The sequence below is a fragment of the Gorilla gorilla genome, chromosome 14 (genome assembly GCF_029281585.2).
Source record: "Gorilla gorilla gorilla isolate KB3781 chromosome 14, NHGRI_mGorGor1-v2.1_pri, whole genome shotgun sequence".
Lineage (NCBI taxonomy): Eukaryota > Metazoa > Chordata > Mammalia > Primates > Hominidae > Gorilla > Gorilla gorilla.
Window position 1 is genome coordinate 42544758 of NC_073238.2, and position 24348 is coordinate 42569105.

The window sequence follows — 24348 nt, forward strand, 5'->3', positions numbered from 1 at the left end:
TGAAAGAAATAGGTTCTTTTCTCAACAGGTATTTCATTTTAATGTGATACTTGTTCTAGTTACCAGTTTAGCCTTATCTTTCAAAAAATTATTCTTAACATGTTAAAAATATATACCTATGCTATTTTTAATAGATTTTATAGTTTTAAAAAAAGATTTATATTTTAAACCAGTAGAAGTTTTAAGAATGCATCTTTATTGTTACATGTTATTTTAAAGATTTTTATCATGAAAAAGTATTCTAGGTAAGGTCTTAATTTCTGATTTTTAATTTAAATGTATCTGATCATTTTCTGATCTGGCTACAATTAATTTATATTATCTATTAAAGATTTTTTTTGTGTGCTGTTGTACCTGTATCTTACATAATTATTTTTTCTGCCATTTAAATTATTTTATCTTTAATCTCAAGTGCTCACAGTTGAACAAAACAAACTCTCAAACCACCAAATCAAGGAATACTAAATCAAGAAAGGAAGGAGAGTTTTAGGTCATCCTTTTCAGTTCTTAATTCAGATTCATTGTTGAGTAGGTTTTGGCATCCGTGGTTATTGAATCTGTAGAAGTTACAGTGTTGTATGTAAATCTTAATAGTTAGGTTAATTTTAATAACTTCCACTCATACATATTTGGAGGTCCTTTATAATTTGTTATGAAAGGTAGAATGGACCTTCCCCTCTTTTTTCCCCTTTACAGGGTCTCAAAAATAATAAAAATACTCTTTCAAAATAATAAGGTTAGAGAAACTCATTTTTGAAATTAGTCTGTTATTTACTGTAATTATAGGATATATGTGAAATAGAAACTGGGTAATACCTGTTTCTCAGGAACACACTAAAAATATTCATATTGTGTATTATTTTCCTTATGTAATTTTGCTGTCTCCTGGTAATCTTGCATAATCCTGAAGTCCACGTCTCTAGACATTTTGGACTATTTTATCAAGATATCAATGGCTTTTATCTTGACCCTCAACTTCTAAGATTTAGGTTTAACTGGGACATACCGGCCCTGACATACTTTTCATTCTGTTGGTAGCCATTTGTTCCCTTATAACTAGGAAGGTACTACATTAGTAAAATGCAGTGGCTGGTTTTCTACTCCAGAAATCAAGGAATTGGCCATCTGTTTAGAGAACATGCCACTGTTTTCGGGAATGTTACAATTGGAAATTTTTAAAAAACACATTTAAGTCATAAAAGAGGATTTTTTTCCCCTTTGGAAAATATAGCCTCAGACCTGATTATACTTTTTCAGAAATTCATGCCTTAGGTGTGGCAGTAAAAGATTGATTCTGTAGTTCTAGTTTATTTTAATTAAGCCCAGATTTAGCATTTGTTCTATATTTTATCACTTTTTATTTAACTTTAGCTGGCACATAACTGATAATACTCGTTTTGGAGTTTACATTTGGGTTAGCCTGGTGACTTGTTACCTTCCAGATCTAGTATTTTGAACTCTTAACTCATTCAAATTAAATAGGGAAGTTGTTCTTTCTGCCTCCTGTGGAAATTTAATGTGGACAATATTATATAGACTTCTTATGAATCTTATGTATAGTCTCATATGTTCTAGTATTTCTTAAAGCTAAAAATACCATGCCACTTGAATATATAAAGAGTTGTAGCATAGTACCACTGTGAAAAAGGTGTTTTCTGTGTAATCTCATAGCCAAATATTTTTCAGTGTAACAAGTCACGCATGGTACTGCATGGGCATTAGGATCGCTTTAGTTTTTCTTATATCTTGATTCCTCCCATATTTGCTGTGTTTTTAAATGTTTCTCTGACGTTTACTTTGTTACTTAAATACATGATACCATATTATTAGGGAAATGTTTGAAGTACCTACAAAAAAGAAAGTGATTAATTTTGGAAGAAAGGCAGTTTTGACCTTTATCTTGGTAGAAGTGATTTAAAGATACTAAACTTGAAATTTGTTGCTCAGTTTTGAGGTAATCTCAACCTCCCAGTTCTCTAAAACGTAGTAGTTTGGTAATGATGCATGCTTGATCATAAAGACAAATTTTACACATTACTGAGGTTAAAATTCTGCAAATGAAATGATTAAAGTCTTCAAATTTGATGATCAGATTTCCTTTAAGAAATATAATTATGACACACCAAAATATGGAACCGAAAACACTTGTTAATCCTTTCAATAATATATTTTACTTAGTAAATAAAGCACTGTGGAGTATGCCTAGTAGATTCAATGTCTTTTTTCGGCTTAAAGTGTGTTAACTTACTATATTTGATTTTTAAATAGACACCAAATCCTACTGCAAGCGAGTTTATTCCTAAAGGAGGATCAGCCTCCAGGCTGAGTAACGTGTCCCAGTCAAATATGTCTGCCTTCTCTCAAGTTTTCTCTCACCCATCCATGGGAAGCCCTGCTACTGCTGGATTAGCACCAGGTAAGTTGAGTAACTATTTCCAGTGAGTTCCAGATACCATGTCTGTAAGCACCATTTACTATTAATTTATCAGAACTGAAATTGTATACTTGAATGATTCACATTTGAACAAATTAAGAGCTTTATGTTCTAGATTTTGGTACCATAGGCCAAATGTGTAGTTGAGAATTTTAAAGCAAAATTTCAATATGAATGAAATTACATATAAGAATTTTTATGTATAAAACTCACAAAAAAATTTAAAGGGGAAAATGGTTATTTAGGAAAAAAATCTATCTTTTTGTATTTCTCTATTTTTAAAACTTTGTGCTGTTTCACTCAAACTTATAAAGGCATCAGAAAGAACGTGAATATTTATGTACATATGCCTCAGAGTCCTCCTTCTACATTAAATTTCTAAAAAATAATTTAATCATTCTACATCTTTAGATGGTATTCCCTTTCAGATATTTGATTATAAATGCTATAGTAGTAATTTTAAATTGGGTAAAGTATTATAAACAGTAGTAGGAAAAAAATATACTACATGAGGGATCATTGCAGTAGAGAAAAACACTTTTTAATTATCTTCTGCCCATAATGTACCCATAAAGTGTACCCATAATGACAGAACAATTTGGGCAAATGTGCTTGTACTCCAGGAGTCCTGAAGGCATAGTTCAATGTGACCCTTTGAGAAATCTATGATTCTTTGCAGTCTTCATTTTTATCTTAAGAATTCATGCAGATTTTGCATCTGCTTCTCCATAATGTTTATTTTAATATAAAAATATTTAAATTTTTAAAATTAACATCACTTATCCCCACTGCTGTATACCTTGATTTGGAAAGTAAGGTGGTATGCACAATCATATTGAATTCATAGTAAGTGCTGAGCAGATTGGTATCTTATGTTTGTCAAATGTTTGAGTTGCACACACAAATTATGCTTCTAGAACCTATACAGGAAAATCATCACTTGGTCTTGGACATTAAAAAAAAAAACAGAAATAAAATGAAATATATACACACACTAAAACAAAGCCAAAGGATATATCTAGATCAGCCAGGAACTGGTACTGTCTCCAGGGCTTAATCTAATTAGTAAGTAAATCTTTGATTTAAATACTCATATATCTAATTCAAGGACCTCTTTGGGAAGAAAAATGGGAGAAGATAAAGATAACACAGTGGAGCAGAGCATCTGTTTTAGCATTAAAGTATCAGAGTACTCAGAGCTTAATAACCTTGTGTTGCTAAGGATTTTGTCAGCGCCTCATTTCCCCACCATTCTCTCTCTTACTACCCGTCTCCCTTCCAACTCCCCTCCCACCACTTGTTCCCTTACCTTTTCTTCTACTTTGGTTTTTTTCCAGGTTCAGTTAAATTTGTAAGCATTTTCCTTTCTTCCCTAGAGAGCAGTGTCAGAATTGAATATCTCTGGTAGCCTTAAAGTTTTATTGTAAGTAATATACTACTATGATTTTTCTCTTGTTGAGGTGTGTTCACATTGTTTACATGAGCATAATCTACAAATGAGCTACACATCTTAAAATTTCTTAGGCATTGTCTAGACTTCCTGAGCAGTGTTGTAATTCAACTTTATATGTCTCTTTCCAAAGCATCCGCAATAATGGGATCCACATAGCAATCAGAAAACTTTGGCCTTAATTACATGCCAGTTTATTTTGGCCTAACAATACTTCCTTCCTCGTATCAGAAATAAACATTTTGTTAACTTATTTCATGAAACAAATTTAGACATGCCATTCAAAAAAAAATTAGCCTTTTCAATTGGAGGAGTTAAAAATATTAAAGGGAATTTTAAATTTAAAAACATTCAGTTTAAGAAAATCCATTAATGCTTATGGTATAGGTATAAGCTTATTTGGAGGTAGGTATATTCATTGGTCCCAATTGGACCTCACAATAGAAACTTAGGGTGAAATTAATTAATTTAAAAATTAAATTAGCTGGAAATCTATTCTTCTACATAGCCCTAGCATTAAATGGTTATTCTAGCTCCTCTTAACGATGAAAGTGATCACTCTCTGGAACCATTGGAAATAGGTCATTATATCATATGAAATGTATTCTTGAATTCTAATGACTATTATTTTAAAAGTGCTCTTCATTCAGATGACAACGCAGTTAAAATATTTTTCAACAATGATGAATTATTTTGCATTAATTATTTTTTCTGTTTGGTTATTGGTTTAACACTCTGGAGATGAGCAAAGAAAAAATATTTAAGTCTGCCTTTCGGAAAAACCATTGTACTCTCAGTGTCTTCCATCATTTCTTACCTACAAATGTTGCTTTGTTTAAGGAAGGGTTCTTGACATTTGCCGTGTAAGGTTATAGAATAAATAAAGAGTTTATTTACCTACGGTAGTGGTGATTTAGTTTATTTTTAATTCTTACTGTCTATTATAGGTGTAACTCATTGATTTTAGTTACAAGTTTTTAATTTAAAGTTTCTATCCCCAAAACTATTGCCCTCGAAAGTATCAAATTACTATAAAATATGAAACCTTAAATACTTTGACACTTATGTAAACTAGGGTAACATCATTTTCATTATGTATGGGAAAGTACATATCTAAATATATTTTTGACCAAATATATTTGTCAAAATTTTTAGGCCAGTTTATTTTGGCCTAATATTTGAGCAAAGTTGAGTGGATATTAAGAGTGGGTTTCCTCAAATTATGAGGAACAAAGGCATAATGCCTGGCACAGAGGAGACCCTGAGTGAATCACATTGCTTTTTAAAAATTTGTTTTGATCACTTAAGAAAAAATAAGTCATGTTTTTGGTATATGTCTCAATGTAAGAAATAAAACTTTATACAAATATTTGAATTTAATCACAGCTAATTAGGTTTTTAAAAAGCGTTAAAATTTGTGACATGTATTTCTATCAAATTGTATACACACTCATTTTTTAATTTAAGGAATCAAGGATTTATAGATACAGTTTTGTTATGCACATTGAACCTATGAATAATAGCTACATTTCTAAGTATCTTTTGTGAAGTTAGTTGTTTTAATGATACTAAAGATATGGCACTTGGGCTTGTCTTTGAGAATCCCTCCAGTTATGCATATTTTTATTTATAAATAGGCATTTTTCTCTGGCAACAGCTTTTATTATTCTCTCAGAGGTTCACAGCCTTCCAAAATTTAAGAACCACTGTTTTTTTTGTTTTTGAGACGGAGTTTTGCTCTTGTTGCCCAGGCTGGAGTGCAGTGGCGCGATCTCTGCTCACTGCAACCTCCACCTCCTGGAGAACCACTGATTTAACACAACTTAAGACTAATTTCCAGAGTGTTATACAGTAAGAATACTTTTAAGTAACACATAGCCTAAAGATACATTTTTCTACTAGCTCTGGCTTAGGCAGAGGGTTTTTTTGACTAGATCTCTGGAAACGAAGTTATGAATGTGCTTAATATATGAAATAATAGTTTATACTTTAATTTTTGTGCCATGAAAAGTGATTTTTTTTTTTTTGGAGACAGAGTCTCTCTCTGTCCCCCAGGCTGGAGCGCGTGGCTCACTCCAAGCTCGGCCTGCCAGGTTCACGCCATTCTCCTGCCTCAGCCTCGCGAGTAGCTGGGACTACAGGCGCCCGCCACCGCGCCCGGCTAATTTTAATTTTTTTTTGTATTTTTAGTAGAGACAGGGTTTCGCCGTGTTAGCCAGGATGGTCTCGATCTCCTGACTTCGTGGTCTGCCCACCTCGGCCTCTCAAAGTGCTGGGATTACAGGCGTGAGCAACCGCGCCCGGCTGAAAAGTAATTTTATCATGACAACTAATTGCTGAATGTCCTTTTTCATCAGAATTTTCCCGAGTATTTTTAATAGTAGACATAGTTAACTAAGTCTTCGTGTACTTTAGGTTTAATTACCTCAGTGTTAACAAATTTACAGCGTCACAGTGTGTTTGAAAGTGACTGTAGGTGCAGCAGGAGCAGCACACATTTCTGCATGGTGTTCTTGTGTATCATTTGGTGGTTTAGTGCACAGTTGTGTCTCAGGAGTTGAGCATCTCTCCTTCTGCTTAATTATTATGTGTGGGCCCTTAGGAGGGGCAGAGATGAGTTCTTATATTTGAAGATGTCATCATTAATTTATAAATGAGAAAATGAGTCACAGTGATTTTCAGCATTTGTCAATATTCATTCCTTCAAGATGAAAATAGTGCAGTTTTTTTTTTAATCATTAGATATGTTTTCTTGTAAATTATTATTACTTTAGAGAGAGGGTCTCACTCTGTTGTCCATCCTGGAATGCAGTGGCATGACCGTAGCTCACTGCAGCCTCCAGCTCCAGCTCCAGCTCAAGCAATTCTCCCACCTCAAACTCCTGAGTAGCTGGGACTACAGACACATGCCAAGTTAAAAAATTCTTTTTAAATTTTTTTTGTAGAGACGAGTTCTCACTGTATTTTCCAGGCTGGTCTCAAACTAGCTTCAAGTAATCCTTTCTCCTCAGTCTTTCAAAGTGCTAGAATTATAGGGGTGAACCACCTCACTCAGCCTTTGTTGCATATTATTAAGGCAAACTCATATGATTGATATGGGGAGAATCATCTAATTATTATACCAAAATTAGCATTATTAAATAATTGTATTCATTTATTACCAAGTTTATTTATTGTAGGTTTTTGGGGAAATAAATCCAAAGAAAATTATGTTCTTACATCCAGTTTTTTAAAAATACTGAACAGTCATTTCTTATATATTCCTGAGGTTATGGTGCCAAATTGGTGGGTAAAATTGGCTAATACCCTTTTTTTAAATAAACATTTTTAGCTTGAGAAATATGTGAGGGAAAAAGGGAAGGGAAAGAAAAAGGGGAAATTGATATTTGTCGTTCTTGTTCAGAAATATCAAAACTTTTTATGAATGTTGTAGACTAAAAATAGTTATTTACTCTTATAATGTTGAAGGGTTGGGATAAGCAGATCGTTTTCAGTTTTAAAGTTCTGTGCCAAAAAACAAAATTCCGTGATCGATTAGCTCTATGGCATTTCATATCATAGATGAGCAAATGGAGGTATTATCTATTTAAATTACATAGTAGTTGGATTAGGCAATAACATGATACTGGTTAATGATTTAAGTGGAACCTTTGGGATTTACATAGTCCAGCCTTGCGCCAATCTAGAGGTGGCATTTCTGACAGATTGTCATCTAGTCTCTGCTTAGTCATTTACAGTAATATAAGAAATTCATTAACTAACCAAGGCAGCCAGCCCCGTGTACATTTTAACAATTGGAATACAAAAGAAAATTCAGTCTTCTGCTAAACCAAAGTCTTGTCTCTCTTCCATCCACTTGTCCTAGTCCTCTCCTTTTTTGTTGAATGGGGAAAAAAAAACTTTCCTATATGATAGTTCTTTTAGTTATTTTATTCTTCAGACTAGTTCTATGTGTGTCCATATAACTGATTTATTTGTAAGACAGACAAGATGGCGTCAGGCAACCGGGGAGAAGTATTACTCAGTTCAACGAATTGTATAGGTCCAAAATTGTGAACTCTTGTAAGTCATAAGGAATGGAACACTAGTGTGGGTAAAATTAAATCCACAGATATGTCTACCTAGCTATATTACTACTTTGATATCCAGCTAAGGAGTGTACCATTGGGAAAATAGGAAACTCTTTGGAAACTGTTCTTTTTTTGGGGAAACAGGATGAATCTATGGTCTTGAAGATGGTGAATATCTAAGCTCAGACTTTAAATTTCATTGTGTGTTTTAGGGCTCTACGTTAAGTCTTTCAAGGCACAAAAACTCCATAAGCTATTGCTTTAGATTATTTTGTGTTTACTAAGTGGTATAATTATTAAAAATAAAAATTGTAACCATATTTATATAGTTCTTAAATATCACCAGTTTTAATAAACATAACAGATTTTCCTTGTAATTGTTTCTCAGAAATCTACTGTTAAATGGATTCTGTGGGATAGTCAAATAATTACAGCTCAAATTAATTTGATATTTCTGTCTAAATTGAATTCTTCAAATTAGTTTTGTACTTAATGGTACAAATGGTAGTTTGGCGTTAAAGTATCCTTCTAATTAATTAATTAGATTTCCTAAACATCTCACAAATTGCTTAAGAAGAAGGGACCATGCCGTTTCTCATTCTAGTACAAATTTAGGTATAAATGGTGTTTAATAAATGCTTACTCAATAGATAAGGCTTCATTTTTGTCTTGGAAAATAATTTTGTAATTGTTAGGTGTCTCTTAAGTACAGTGAATTTTAATTAATAAACATCTTTGAAGAACTTCTAAAAACTGCAAATGTTCAAGAATATGCAGGTGAATAGTCAAATGAGGAACAGAAATGTGCCTGTTGAAAAAGTTTAGCAGCATCAAAACTAGACACTGTGTGTTTTGAGATGCTGAAGCACTCTTAAAACCAATTAAAGTATTTGTATTTTTAAATTGCATGTTTCCATTCTTTGTAACTACTTTGTTTTTCAGGTATATTCAGCAGATTCATTCAAATCTTTCCAAGTTATTTAGTTTGGAGATGGCTTTCTACATTAAAAAACAAGTAAATTAACAACTATTTTATGATTAAGATGAGGGATCTCAAGGTTTTTGTGAAGTGGACCTTTTAATTGCCCTGTAATGAGGAGCTCATCCTAGAAGGAAGCTCTTCTGTGTATGCATGTGTAAGGACACAGATTGTGATGCCCCTGGGAAATTTACTAACAGTAGAACTGTAGACTCATAACAGGGTTGGGAGTGCCTGCTGGCTATATTCCCTTCTCAGTTGGGAATTTCAGGAAACTGAGGCGAGACGTTTATGGCGCAGAGAGGGATGTGGCTGCTGCAGCTGGCTTGGAGACCTGTCAGGTAAGGCTTAAATAGCTACCAGTAGATAATATTCTACTGGTTGTGGAATCCCTGGTTAATGGGTCCTGATAGGTATAAGAGTTCCTCTTGTGAACTTACTGTTTAAATCTCATTGAATTGGCTATTTTGTCCCATAATTAGGGGGTAGGGGCTGGATGGGAGTGGGTAGGGATTTCCTTTAACTATGAGTTACCGATCCAGTGATCTACAGCTGCAGCAAAGTCTCTTGCTGCTCTTGGACTGCTTTCAGTGTATTATGACTCGATTGCCTTTAGAACATGGTACCAGTTCTACTGAAGCAGCTATGTGATTTTCAGCATACCGCTTGGTTTCTGTGTTTTAGAGTCTTCAGTTCTATAAGAAGGTAATAGTAGATGATTTTAAGTCTTTCTAATCTAAAATTCTGTGTTTTTGAGACATGGAAATCTGTAGAAGCATAGAGGACAGTAAAGAGACAGAAATGAAGACAGTGGTGCGAAGTAGTAAAAGGGGAAGGATAACATTTGTACTAGACTTAAGAAAGATTTTAGAAGGCATATGGACTTCTTGACATATTCTGTGTAAATAGAAAATCTTCCCATGGCTCCCTTTGTTTCATAGGTGGAGATGAGGGGAGTTTTGTTTCAGCAAATGTAAGATTAGAGTCTGGGGTGAATCAAAGTATTGTATTGGTTCTGGATGAACTGAGAAGCAGAGAGAACAGGTGTAAATAAATGCCCAAGAATATTTCTGATCTGTTTCATAGCTGAACGTGGAGAGTTAGATGTCGATCTTCCTTCCACCTCCTTCTTTAGTCAAGTAGGTTGAGAGCACCAGGGATCGTTTTTTCTTCAACCTTTTAGCTCAGTGATACCCAGAGCAATGTGCCTGCTCAGTGGAGAGGATAGTATTTGTGTGAATAAATTTACTGTTCTGTGTGTTACATGTCTAGTTAGGAGTGGTCCTCTAATTCTGTAGGAATGAATCAGATGGTTGTAGCCCCTTCTGTTTCTTGAATTATCCTTTGATTCTTCTCAGCTTGACCGTGAAATTCACCTTTTTCTTATTCTTACTGCCTTTCAGATGTAGTTACTCTAGAGTAGGGCATGTAGGTAGGGTCTTAGTAAAAGGAGAGGAATTATAGATGTGGCCTTTTTCAAACCCCCAATGCACATAGGCATGTAAATCCTACTCATAAATGCCTGCAGCAACCTAGATGTGGATTGCATATTTATTATGGTAATAATGTTTAGTTCTAAATTTTTTCAGTCACGAATCTCTTACATATTGATATGTCTGAAATAAGATGTTTTCTTAGGATTTCATAAGCACTTTTCTGTATTTTACATGTGGTTGTCTAGATTTTAGCATGGTATTCCTATACACAGTAACTAATAACTAGTAGTCATTTGGTGGGGGTACCTTTGAGAAAACAGTAAAATTAACAGTAAACAATAAATTAACATTAAGATTAAATATATTAACATCCTATTGATGTTAATTGGTATTGGTGTAAAGGGTGTCAGTGTATTCACCAGCTGCTCTCAGCCATAGTTAATATGCTGCTCTCTCAGCCATAGTTAATATAGGTCATAATCTTATTGCTCACTGTGTGCGAGGTGGTGTAAGTTAAACTGCCCAAACAAATAGATCCAAAATGTAATGACATGGCTTAATATGACAAAAATGTATTTCTTGCTTTTGTAACACTCCAAGGCAGGTGTTCAGGTTGGCTAGGATGCTCTTCACATAGCTCATAAGGGACACAGGGGAAGAGCTTCTCAGCATCTCTCAAGTGAGCTAGAAAGGAAGGGGAAGAGCATGAAGGAGCAAGAATGGGAAGATGGGATGACCCAAGCCTGGAAGTTTCTCCTATGATGACTTTTGACTAAAATCTGGACTTAAACTATTTTAAGCAGCTTGGCTACATTTCCCAGCCTCCTTTAGAAGCAAAAGTTTTTAACAGTTGATCCTGGTTATCTCATGAATATACATTTGAGATATTTTCTCATTTGCATCTTTTGTAATGACTTTAAAAATATCACCAAAGCAGCCGCAATAACTGATTTATCTAGCGTCAGGGGAAATGAATCTTTCCAGCATACTTGAATTTTTTGGGTATCAGAAGCTTACAGTTTTAATTGTCAGAACTTTATATTTTCCAAAATTTTTCCATAGTACTCTCTGGCTTAAAACAAAATATAATCTTATTTATTGATGACTCTTGTTCAATTATATGTGCCTCAGTAATTGTATTGAACCAGAATACACTGACTCTTTACATATCCAAGTTTGTAGAGGAGTTTATTTCAAGTTATGTGATTACTTAGATTTGTTATTCTTTCCACTGGTCTTCTGCTCCAATGAATTAGTTATAACTTTTTGAAGGTAAGGTCTTTCTCTTGCTTCTGAGTCTCTTAAAGTGCCTGAAAGTAGTGCCTTGAATGGCCATAATCTGGCAAGCTTACTTTGATCATTTTTTTTTGTTTTTATTGGCTTTTTTATTGGTAACTCTGTTGTGCTGTTTATGACAGTGATTCTCAAATTTCAGTCTACCAGAATCACCTAGAGGCTTGTTAAACTCCAGCATTTGCGTGGTTCCATCCCTAGAGTTTCTGATTTAGTAGCTCTGGGTGAACCAGGGAAGATTTGCTTTTCTAATGTGTTCCCAGGTGTTGCTGATGCTGCTACTTGTCTTGGGACTTCATTTTGAGAATGACTGCTCGATTTAGAACTTTTGTCATTCTTATCTCCTCTTTCCTCTTAATCTCCCTTTCTCATCCTCCTCCTAATCTGCTGAGAGCTAAGAACACAAATATATCTTTTAGTACCTCTTTTTTTTTTTTTTTTTTAATGAGAAAAAGGCTTTGAGTCAAGGACTTGAATTGTTTCCTGTGAATAAGGTACATGAGCTTTATATTATCCTTTGGCTGAGGCTAGTATCACTTCATTTCTGGTTAATGTCTGTGTTCTGAATAACTAGTTATTGTTGAATTCATGAATATAGGAGTTACCGATGCTTAGTCATGAATAAATCTGGGAAACAGGGATTCCTTCCACCTTGGTAATGTTAGTGAGACAAAATATAAATTAGTTACTGTAACTTTTAGTTTTTCAAGATACTTAGGAAATGAGTAGCATAAGTACTGTGGCTGTTTAAAATATAAAACCCTCAAGCAGAGTTCCATGGATGGAAAAAAAAAAACAACCTTATGGTTCTGGAACTAGTAATCAGATATCTTTTATTTACATGTTACACTTTAATATGTATGTTTTTAAATTGTTACCAAAAAATCAACTAAATTGTTCACATGAGAACATGTCCTGGCAAAAAAAGAAAGAGAAAATAAGAGAAAACAACTAAATTGTTGTTAATGTTAGATAAATAAGAGGCACTTATTGATTCAACCACAGTTTTCTTGAGATCAACTTTAAATTTTGTTTGTACTTTGGTGGTAGCTTTTTTCATTGGAAAGAAATCCAAAATTAAAATTACATTGTTAACTAAATCTTACTTTTTTGTGTGAATTTTTGTAATTAATTTTCATAAGACACTCTTGTCTTAGAGTAAGTTTCTTGTTTGTAAACAAAACAACACAATTTATCACTATGAATGAAGGACACCATTTACTCAAACATTCACTACCACTCAAGAAGAAAAAATGGTTCTTTTCAACCAAAAAAGTTATATTAAGTAGCTAACACCTTTCTTCCCTCTGATTTGATGCTTCGTTTAAATAAGTGTTATTATTTAAAAGATTGCCACCATTGTAGAGTCTAGGGAGATCCCATCATTTTAGATCATTTGGCCAAGTTTGGGGACAAGCAGGTAGGTTACTGTTTTGTTTCTTCAAACATTATAGAGACCAAAGTAAGTAACCTACTATTACAGGCCAGTGGGTAAGATTCCTACTAGTATAGTTAAAACCCTGATGCTGGTTTTTTAAAATATGTTGAATTATTCATGTTTTTGGGATTTAGGCACTGCACTTTATACAATCAGTATTCTAATGATATTTGTTGAATTAATTAATGACAGTTCATCTAGAAATGACACCATTAATACAGGCAAGACTGAAGTTATGTCAAAGGGAAGATTACTATGTGTAGACCAGGAAAACAAAGTAGTTGTGCAGGCTGTGATCTCCATCAAATATTGAGGACTGTGTGTTTGATAAAGCTCAGGTTAAATTCATCATATAAATTGACATTATATGCCTGAGTTTGGTCAATAAGATTAAATACATTTTATGAGAGAGCTTTAAGGTACTTAATTATTTTGTTAATGCTTACAGTATTTCTAATACCAGATAGTCTTAAGTATCTATCATAGATAGATATTCAGCCAAAATGAAGTAGGATTATATAAATTAGTTGATGAAATTCTGTGGTTATTAAGGGGAAAATCAGAGATGGAAATTAAGTTGCAATTATTTGGGTTAGATCCACATGGCCTCTATTAAAGGTGATTTACATGTAAAAATAAGTCTAGGCAACACAGCATGACCTGGTCTCAAAACAAATAAACAAACAACAACCATAGGCAGGTATGGTGGCACACACCTGTAGTCCCAGCTACTTGGGAGCTTGAGGCAGGAGGATTGATTGAGCTCAGGAGTTCAAGGCTGGAGTGAGCTATGATCACACAATTGATCTCCAGCCTGGGCAGCACAGTGAGACCCTGTCTCTGAAAATGAAAATAAATAAATAAATAAATCTTTTTAGAGTACTTCAAAATTTGTCATTTTATTGCATAATATAAAGAGATTTTGTACTTTTAATCAGTTCATGGTGTTATAATTGAAATGTCACTGTTACGCAGTCATAAGATAAACATTTAGCACTTTTCCTTTATATTTACCCAAAAGTGAAAACCAGTTCTTGTTTACTTCTCAAAAAAATGAAAAAGAATACTTTATTTGTAATATCTTTGTAGTGTCATTCACAGAATTCCTAATCCCCCCCAACCCGGAGGCTGTAAAAATGAGGATAAGGGGTTAGAAATTTCCAAGAAGTGACTGTTGTTAAGATAGACATTGAAGGACAGCAAAATAAGAGTAGAATTAGGTATCATAAAGAGCATAGTCTTTGAATCCAAGGTTCAGTTTACCCCGAATCTAGATGTTGGATACTTCAAGAGTAGAAAATTGTTCTATCACATCTTAAAAAACTGTTGTTTTAATGGTAGCTATTGATTTGACCCACTTTAAATGGGATATATTATATTTGCATATAGAAGATGAAGCTCTAGTAGCTTCAACGTAAAAAAAAAAAATCTGAAATGTATGCTCACTTTGGCAGCACATACGCTAAAATTAGAACAGTACAGAGAAAACTAGCATGGTCCCTGTGCAAAGATGACATCCAAATTCATGAAGTGTTCTGCATAATAATATATTTTTTAAAAATTTATAAAGATTAAAAAATAAAAAATTTATGAAATACTGTATTGAGAATTTAATTTCCATTGGCATAAACACAAATGATATGCACAAAATTACATATACATGTATTAGGAATCACATTGTTTAGATAAGGGATCTGTTAATTTGAGTTCGAGGGTGAGCAACCCTTATCCAAAAACTTTTTTTTTAAGACTCCCTTTTATTATGTTAGGCTAAAATTGTAACCTGTTGACAGAAAATAACATAACTGTGATCTATGGGGAAATCAGGCCTCTATGAAAATAATGATTTGTGAGTGTACATATTCGTCATCAATTTTACAGAACAAGTTTTTGGGTTAGATTCACTATAAAACATCTGAATTTACAGATTAGAATACTATTATCTTTTTTTTTCTTGAGTAGCTTAATAGATATCCAGCATGCAGATTGTTAAACTAGAATATGAAAATTTTAAATCAGTAATTCTGAAAGGCAAATGTATTGGTATAGTTAGGAAAATCATGGGTAGTAACTTCAGATGGTTGCTTTTAGTAATTCTTTAAAAAGTGGAAAAAAATTATGTTAAAAACCTCATATAGAGGAGAAGGGATTTTTGTGATTTGCTCAAGTGCATTTTTTCCTAATATTTGGAAATTATGACACTTTTTTTTTTTTTTCAGGCAGAGTCTCACTCTGTTGCCCAGGCTGGAGTGCAGTGGCATGATCTCGGCTCACTGCAACCTCGGCCTCCTGGGCTCAAGCAATTCTCCTGCCTCAGCCTCCTGAGTAGCCGGGATTACAGGCATGTACCACCACACCCGGCTAATTTTTGTATTTTTAGTAGAGATGGGGTTTCACCATGTTGGCCAGGCTGGTCTCAGACTCCTGACCCCAAGTGATCTGCCCACCTCGGCCTCCCAAAGTGTTGGGATTACAGGCATGAGCCACCATGACCGGCCTGGAAATTACAACATTCTTAATAGAATTGTGGCTTATTTTGTTTGGAGGAAAAGTATATTGTGTAGCTGTGTGCATTTTTTTATGTTGCAAATTAATTTTGTGTTTGAACATTTATTCCTTGAGGAAGCTTTAGAGGTACCTCAGGATGTCGTAAAATCAGTGTAGAAATTAAAAAGGCTTTTATAGTTTCACTGGCAAATATCACTTTTATAGTCTTTCTAAAATCTAATCTCCCTGATGTTTTCCCTTTGTATTTCTGTGAAAAGAATATAGTTCCATTTATTTCATCAGAAATTCTGTTTTATTGCATTAACATTGATTTCATGTTAATCTTTTAAAAATTAACCAAAGATGTGTATCAGCATTTCCCAAGGTGCTTTTAAAATATACATTGCTGGCCAGGACCCCTAAACCTACCAATCCAGTTTCTCATCCAAACCTCCATTTTTCTTTTCTTTCAGTTCTATAAATGTCTTTTTTTAGAAAGCCTTTCAGGTATTGTGATGTCAATCCTATTTAAGAACCAGTGCCTTAAGAGAGCTGAGGCAGTTAAGAAGCACTAGTGTGGTCTGGTACAGTCAGGGAGAACAGGCTTCCCCCTTCCTCTTACTTTCAGTTCCATGTGGGTTTTGTTGTTATTTTAAGAGGCAGGGTCTTGCTCTCTTTTCCAGGTTGGAATGCAGTGGAGTGATCATAATTCATTGCGGCCTTGAATTCCTGGGATCAGGCAGTCCTCCCACCTTGGCCCCCAAGGTGCTGAGATTACTGGCCTCCATATGTTAATAATTAGAAGAAAACTTTAATATATTGTTTATTATGAAAAATTAAAATTTTTCATGTTTTGGAGTTTTGTATGATTATGAAGATACTATCGGTGTGCGTGTGAATGTATACTTTATATATGCTATAAAAATTATAGGTAACAAGGGTTTTAAACTGATTAATTCATTTTCCCATCTTCAGTTTTCTCTGTAGCTACTACCTAAGCTATGTGAAAATCTCTTAATTGCCTTAGGAAAGTATGTCCTAACTTGTCTTCATGCCTCAGTTCATTTTAGAATTTATTAACTCTTATCCTACATTCTGTTTGCTGAGTTAAGGCTCTTTCTTGTCTGGGCTTTTATGAAGTTGAGTAAGCTGATCATCTTCCTCTTGAGTATTCTTTATTTTTCTTTCTTTTTTGTTTTTAATTTCAAAACCTTCATTTTAAGAAAGATTCTTGAACAGGAAACCTAAGATTTATTTTTGTGCTCTTCATTTTCCATATCTACTTGGCTTTCATATTATATCTATGAACTGTCTTCTATTTTCCTTTTTTTACTCTTGCCATCATAGCCTCTTCCATGCACTATTTAAGCTAATTGGTCTACCCTTGCCTTTCTTTTTTGTATAATAACAAAAGTAATCTTAAATATAGACCAAATCATGACTAAATTGTCATTAGAATAATTTCCAAGCCCCTTACCATGGCCTGCATAATCTGTTTTATACACCTATAATCTCACCTGTCATTCTTTCCCTTGTGTACTCCGTTCTGGCCTTTTACTGACATTCCCCAAATAATGTAAAGCTCTTTTTGATTCATGTTCTCTGCATGTGTCATTCCTCCCATTCCTCCCATGGCTGGTTCCTTCTCTTCTTCTTAGGTCCCTGCTAAAGTGTCACTTATAAAAAAAGGCCTTTGACAATGTAAAGGAAGTTTCCCACCGTTATTTTCCATCCTCTTCCCCTGTTTACTTCCTTTAAATTATTGAAGGTTCTATTAAAATACTGCCATCTTTCTTTTCTGATTAAATAGACCTAGTCCCTTTGACTCTACTTCATATAGGACCTCACTCTTTTATGAAGTGTACATCTCCTGTTCTTTAAGAATATGTATTTGAACATGGTCAGCCTTTTCCCCATCATCTCTGTGCCTTTGGTTGGGCCTTATGTTGCCTGGAAGGCTCTCCTATTTATTGAGATCTTTGCCTACTTTTTATTGATTAGGTCAAATGTCATTTTCTTGGAAGTCATAGCTACTTCTCTGGTCATTATAGTATCTCCCATTTCTTTGCTTTTATAGTGTGTTGAGTATCTCATAATTTTTTAATATTTTTGTCTTTCTCTAATATGCACACACACACACACATACACACACACACACACACACACACACACACATATATATATATATATATGTATTTATTTTAGAGATAGGCTGTAGCCCAGGCTGGAGAGCAGTGGCTCGATTGTAGCTCACTGCACCCTCAAACTCCTGGGCTCCTGTCTCACCCTGTGGAGTAGCTAGGACTAGAGGCACTCACCACCATGCCCAGCTGATTTTTAAATTTTTTTTTTTTTTTATGGAGTTGTGGTTGCTGCAGGCTGGTGAAAGTTGCTCCAGGCTGGTCAAACTTCTGGCCTCAAATGATCCTCCTGCTTCCACCTCCCAAAGTATTGGGATTACATACGTGAACCCCGTGCATGGCCTTCATGTTAGTTTTATACGTATTTATTTCCTCCACTAAAGTTAAATGCTCCTGTGGTATTTTATCCTTTATTGTGCTCACATATGGAGAGCTGCAGTTAAGTATTAAGACTGAACATTTTTAAGCATTTTAATGAGCTTTATGGTAGAATGTGAACTGTGTGAGTTTAGACCTAGGTTTTATTTCTCGATATCTTCAATTTTTAGAATCTTGCTCAGCGTTTGATCTCATGCTGGTTCCAGTGAGCTTTCATATATAGGTACAGATCAGAATCACATACGGTGCTTTGAAAATATAAATTCTCTAGTCCCCATCTAGGACCTATTAAATCAAAAACACAGATTTGGAGCATCAGCCTTTATCTGTATTTTTTAAAAATTCACAGGAGATTCTAACATATACCCCTTTACATCTAGAGTAAAAAATGTTCAAAGGGCCAGAAAATTTGAAGGAAGGTAAATTTTATCTGATTTGAATGAGGGTATAAAGGAAAAAACTTTCATGGAAGAAGGACTGAGATGGTTTTTAAAGGAAGGATAAGATTTTTTTATCTGTTTTAAAAATGGGCAGTTGAGAATCAGTGAAGTTTGTTATTTTTTCTATTTGTTTTAACCAGTTTAGCATAAAGACAGTGTTCTCAGTGAATGTTTAAAAATTAATTCAGTCTGAATTAGGTAAAGACTGAATGAACATCTGTGAAGAAAATCTCAGGCATGGTTCCAAGCCATAGGCTTAGAGCAGGGTTCTTTTTATTTTTGTAGAGATGGGGTCTCCCTTTGTTGCCCAGCCTGGTCTTGAACTCCTGGACTCAAGCGATCCTCTTGCCTTGGCTTCCCAAAACGTTTTGTTTTGTTTTGTTTTGTTTGTTTTTCTTAAAAGCAAACAATACCTTGGTATCAGTGCATATTGGTTAAATATCAGCTCTCTAAAAGTGATGATTTTGCATGACTATTTAGAATATTGAAATCATATGGATTCTTTTGTTTTACAGAGCTCTGTCTTAGGCTCTTAGTCCCTGCTTTTGTTATGTGGAGTTTCTTTTTATCTTTTCAAATATTTATATCCAAAGAGTAGAATTTTGTTTTAAAATTAGCATTGTTAGGCCAGTGAAAACATTAGATTGGGCTGGAACATGGAAAAATTAATGGAAAATGGCCTAGAGGTAGACAGATTTTTTTTTTTTTACATGTTAAGTACCTGATGCTCCTCTTTTAAAATCTTTTTAACACTTTTATTTGCCATCAGCTTCACAGAGTTTAGCACATTGTTTCTTGAGGGTTGTCAGAATGTGGGGAGAAGAGACTAGTAGGTAATAAGACTGGAAAAGATGGGTTGGAACTTAACTATATCACTGGAACTCAGAAATGAACAGGCAACCAAACCTTAAGACTTAATTATCATTTCTGCCCCTAGAGAACCTGTGAACCAGGAGCACCAAAACTTAATTAGAGCTTAGAACATTAGTTTTCATACATTTTTAAAAAATAGCAGCAGTACTCTTGTGAAGGCCTGTGTGAACCCCCAAACCTAAAGTTACATAAAGCAGATAAAGCTAGAATTTACAGGTTGGGTTTATTACATTAACTCATAAAGTTATTCAGTGAGAATAACAAGGCTATGTAGTATTTTATTGAATATAATAGCTTGAAATTGGTGAGTGAAGAATAATAATTAACTTTGTATCCCTCAAGTCTCCTTTTTTATATTTTTAATCATATAGTAACATGAAAATCATGAATTCCATGGGTAAGTTGTGTACTCGTGTTCAAGTTTCTCTGAGTACATGTGCATTTAAACAAAGATTATTGCAGAATCACTACCTTCCTAATAAAAAAAATCTGTATGTATGCACAACAGTGACAAGAGAGAGGCTTTACCTTGAGGTCTGCATGAAAATATCCTAACCCAACACAAAATTAAGTATATTGGTGTTGGTATGTTAAAACATGAATGCATGTTAATTTGACCTGCATTTGTATGTTTTTATTTATTTAATAAATAGTGGAAAAACAGATAAAAAGAAATTCAAATCAGGCATTTACAAAACCCCGAGGCACTGCTGGAAGCCTAAGATGTAGTTAAAACTGTTTTAAAACCACTGCCATAGGTGGCCTGTTTCTCAGTAGGAGGGAATTTACCAGTACATAGGTTAAGGAGGCTGGAAGGCTGCAGCACTTTTCTTAGCTGAGATTCCTCATTTGAACCAAAGAGTACAGAAAAGTGATATAAGCGATTATTTTGTCATTCTCCAAAGGGTAATGTCTATCAGGTGGCATTATACAATGGGTGTTTAGCTCATTGGTGCTTAATCCCCCTGAAACCCCTTTTGAAAGGTTGGGAAAGTGAGGAATCAATAAGGCATTAAAAACCAAGGAACCAAACAAAAAAAACACTTAACCAAAATGTCAGATGCCTATATTCAAATGAGTACAATTTTCAAGACAATGCATGGTCACTACTATGTTGTATTTCACAAGTCTGAGCTCTTAGGCACTGAGTTTATGGCTGAGAATCAAGATTTGTTCATGTTAAAACTTGGAAATGAGAAAGATATATTTTAATTAGGATAGATTTTCATTTGATTAGTTAATAGCATTGATACTTTTTTTAATGAAAAGTTGTATTGGCCACCTTCATGATTCTGTCTGGATGCAGGCTTGAGTAACGTTTGTAAACAAAAAAACTTTCAGTCTAATTCATACAAAAGGAAAAATGATGTTTCAGTGTTATGAAATTAGCTTGAGCTCTTTAGTTCCTTTTCTTACTTTTTCCCCTTTTTTTCATAATAGTGTATTATAGATAAAACCACTAACTCATAAAATGGGAATGTTCCCTTGTTTTGTTATGGCATATCTTGAAGCTCAAAGGCTATGCATGTTGATTTTTTTTTGGGTTTAGACATAATAAGGAAGGCAAGCCACTATTTCAGGTCTTGAAACAGAGCATGTTACTCTTTTCAATCTTTTGATTCAGAATATTTTATTTAACAAGTGAATCAGAACCTTGAATTTAAGGAATTGTGTAACATTTCACTAGTTCATTATGTATGGCGTTAAGCAGAGTTACTCTAGATATCCAAACTGCTTTTCTGGTGGAGACTTTTAATCCCCCCCCCCCCCAAAACACACACACACACACACACACACACACACACACACACACACACACACACACACGGAAAGTAACCAACTTTTCAAAGATAAAATACAACAAAATAAAAACAGCTTTGGCCCTTACAATACTTTCCATTTATGTTCCCTTCATATTTCTTCCCAGTGAGAAACCATATGGTTTGTGCTATAGCTTCTCTTGAGAACTTTGTTAGCTATTTTACAGTCTCACTGTAACTGAGTGAAAGCTTTAATCAAGAACTGCCCATGACATATAGATGCCTTTGGTTCATTGGCCACTTCTGTAGTTGAAAGGAAGTTGAACTATTTTTTTGGACCCATTAAGTTTGTCCTTTCCACTTGGGTGTTGAAAGAGCTTATGAGCAGTAGCTGTTCTGATTTTTGTTGGTTGTTTTCTCTAGGGAACAAGCTACCCTCTGAGTCAGCACTGGACTTGAAGATAAATCCTACAATTCATGAAACTGACTGATTCGACTAAAGGATGGATAGTTTGGGCAGCGTTGGACAGCTCTATGAGGGGTCTGTTTGTTTAACTGAAGGGATTGTTGAGTTCAGCAACTTTTAATTCCCCTAATCATAAGGGGTTGCTGTTGTGAAAACAGGGTTTGTGAAGGAATCAGTTCTGGCAATTAACATCAGTATTCTTACTGACTTCGTTTTTATTTTATTGTCAAACTTCTTTAAAGTGGAGAAATTTTACTGCTTTTTTTGCCAGCAAGAATTTGTATGCACTGAGAGGTCAGCATAGAAGCTTTGCAGTCTACTTATGAATCCAAGTTTCTTTTTTTAAAATATATGAGGTAATAAACATTTCTCTCAAGTAAACCTTTTGACACTTAGATTATTTCATCTTTACAAAGGTAGTATGCATTTGTGGCTTAGAATTTCTAAGATTTAATGGAACTTAATTTGAGTAGTAAATATTTTGCTAGTTTAGTGAGTATATTTTGGCTTATGGCTAACATGCTTTTTAGATAACTTTTATTAATAAGATATAATGAATTTTTACCCTAAAACTTTACAGGCTTTTAAAAATCAATCTTTGAGGAAATGAGATTAATTATAATGTTTAATTATATGGATTTTTAATCTGAAACATGAGGGATTTAAGCTACAGAATAAACATCTTCATACCCTAATTTTCTGGGCCATAATTATACAGGGATACAGTGGATTGTCTTTTTGAAGATAAAACGTGCTGTGGGATGACATAGAAAATCCCAAAGCTGTGTCTGTGTGGTAACGCATATAATTTTGTTATTTAAGAATTAAAAGATTATAAATGTATAAATTTTATTTTAATCATTTGAAAGTTGGGATGGTTGAAAATATATAGGAGTAATGATAGTATTACCTAGCCAGTATTTGAGTAGATTCTTTAAATATCTTTGATTGATTAGGCTAGAAGTACAAATAGTCATCCATCATGGCAGAGTTTAGAAAATTGGGCTTTAGACAAATTAGTTTGCAGAAAATTCAACTTTCGCTCCATTAGCTGCATGTTTCTTATTACCTTGTTAAGCTTGATACTTTTGATTAAGAACATTTTTTGCCAGATTTGATTTTCTCTGCAAAGGTTAATTTGATTGAAAAAATGAAATTATTTTGAGGAAAGAAGTAAAGGCTAGTATTATTTTAGTGTTTACTTTCTGATTCTGTTGATTTTTGGATGGCGAAGTGGTTGGTTTTATATTGTACACTCTATTCTGGGATGAGATCCATGTTTAAAACATACATATGCCTATGTCTTGTTTGTCCCAGTCATATCTTTATTTGTGTCCACTTTTAAATTTTCCTTTTCGGCCGGGTGTGGTGGCCCATGCCTTTTATCCCAACACTTTGCTGGGAACCGAGGTGGCAAGGTTGCTTGAGTCCAGAGTTCAAGACCAGCCTGGGCAACATGTTGAGACCCTGTCTCTACAAAAAATACACAAATGAGCCAGGGGTGGTGGCATGTGCTGGTGATCCAAGCTACTAGGGAGGCTGAGGCAGTATATGATTGCTTGAGCCTGGGAAGTTGAGGCTTCAGTGAACCGTGTTGGCGCCACTGCACTCCAGCCTGGGCAACAGAGTGAAACACTGTTTCAAAAAAAGGACAAAAGAAAGAAAAAAGAAAGTTCTCTTCAACAGAAGGCTGTACTTGCATATAGTATATAGTCATCTGGAGCTTGGGAATTTTTTTGACTAGGTTGCATCAATTGCAAATAATGCTGTGACATTCAAACTTTAATTGCAATAGTAATTATGCTGAAATACCTTCCTTAAACTCAGTTTCTTCTTCTATTAAGAAGAGCCAGTGATAGAAATGGTCTAAGGAACAAAGCTTGTCTCTGAAGCACTGAAATAACAAGTGGTGGTGGCAGGGGTGGGGGTTGTGAGGGAGGCTTCGTTGAACTCAACTTTGGATAGTTTATTTATTTCTACTCTTTGAATCATAAGGAAAATCAAAGAAGAGACTTTATTAATTCTTAACATGTTTAGGACTCTTAGAATTTGGGGATATAAACACAGTGTCTGTGTTTTGGGCTAAAATTTTAGTGTGTATTCTTTAATTTTGGGTGATTTGGGGAATTTGGTTAAAAATGAATAAGAAGTATTTGTAGTAGTAGCGCATTTTTTGTATTTTGATTATGATTACATAAGTTCCTTAGTATGATTTTTCTCATGGCAAAAGCCCCAGATATTGGCCTTGTTATTAAGAAGACAGTGCTTCACATGTTCTCAAGTCATCTGTTCAAGATGACATATGTTTTATTAATTTCTAATCTAAATCATTATCTTCAATGTAGTTAGACATGACAATTTATTATTGAGGATTTAGTTTGGTTATTGGAACTTCGTTAAAACTATTTGTATAACCCAGGTTTACCCAGATTGCATTGACCTAGAAAAAGTAACACATACTAGAGTAATGAGACTTTGTCAGAAGAATGTCCTTCATCCCAGCTTCCTTCACATTCCTCTGTTTCTCTCATAGTGTCTAGTGGGTTGTTTCATGTTTGCTTTTAAATAGTATTGACTGACATATGTGCTGCTTGATAGCATGATCATTTACTTTTCCTCTGCCCCCAGATTTTTGTTATACTTAATACTTCCATGATGGCCTTTGTCATTGCAGGCAATTTGATGATGATAGCTATTGCTGTA

General features: G+C 34.3%; 1 protein-coding gene and 1 pseudogene across 4 annotated transcripts in view; both read left to right on the forward strand.

The window, feature by feature from the left end:
* Window positions 1-24348, forward strand: part of PAN3 (poly(A) specific ribonuclease subunit PAN3) — a 157120-nt gene that overhangs the window by 79551 nt on the left and 53221 nt on the right. For all 4 annotated transcript variants that reach the window (XM_004054310.5, XM_055359726.2, XM_055359727.2 and 1 more), the window contains one exon: window positions 2269-2416. In XM_004054310.5, the coding sequence (XP_004054358.3) occupies window positions 2269-2416 (148 nt within the window). The remainder of the gene's footprint in view (window positions 1-2268; window positions 2417-24348) is intronic.
* On the forward strand, window positions 14539-14655 carry LOC115930523 (uncharacterized; annotated as a pseudogene).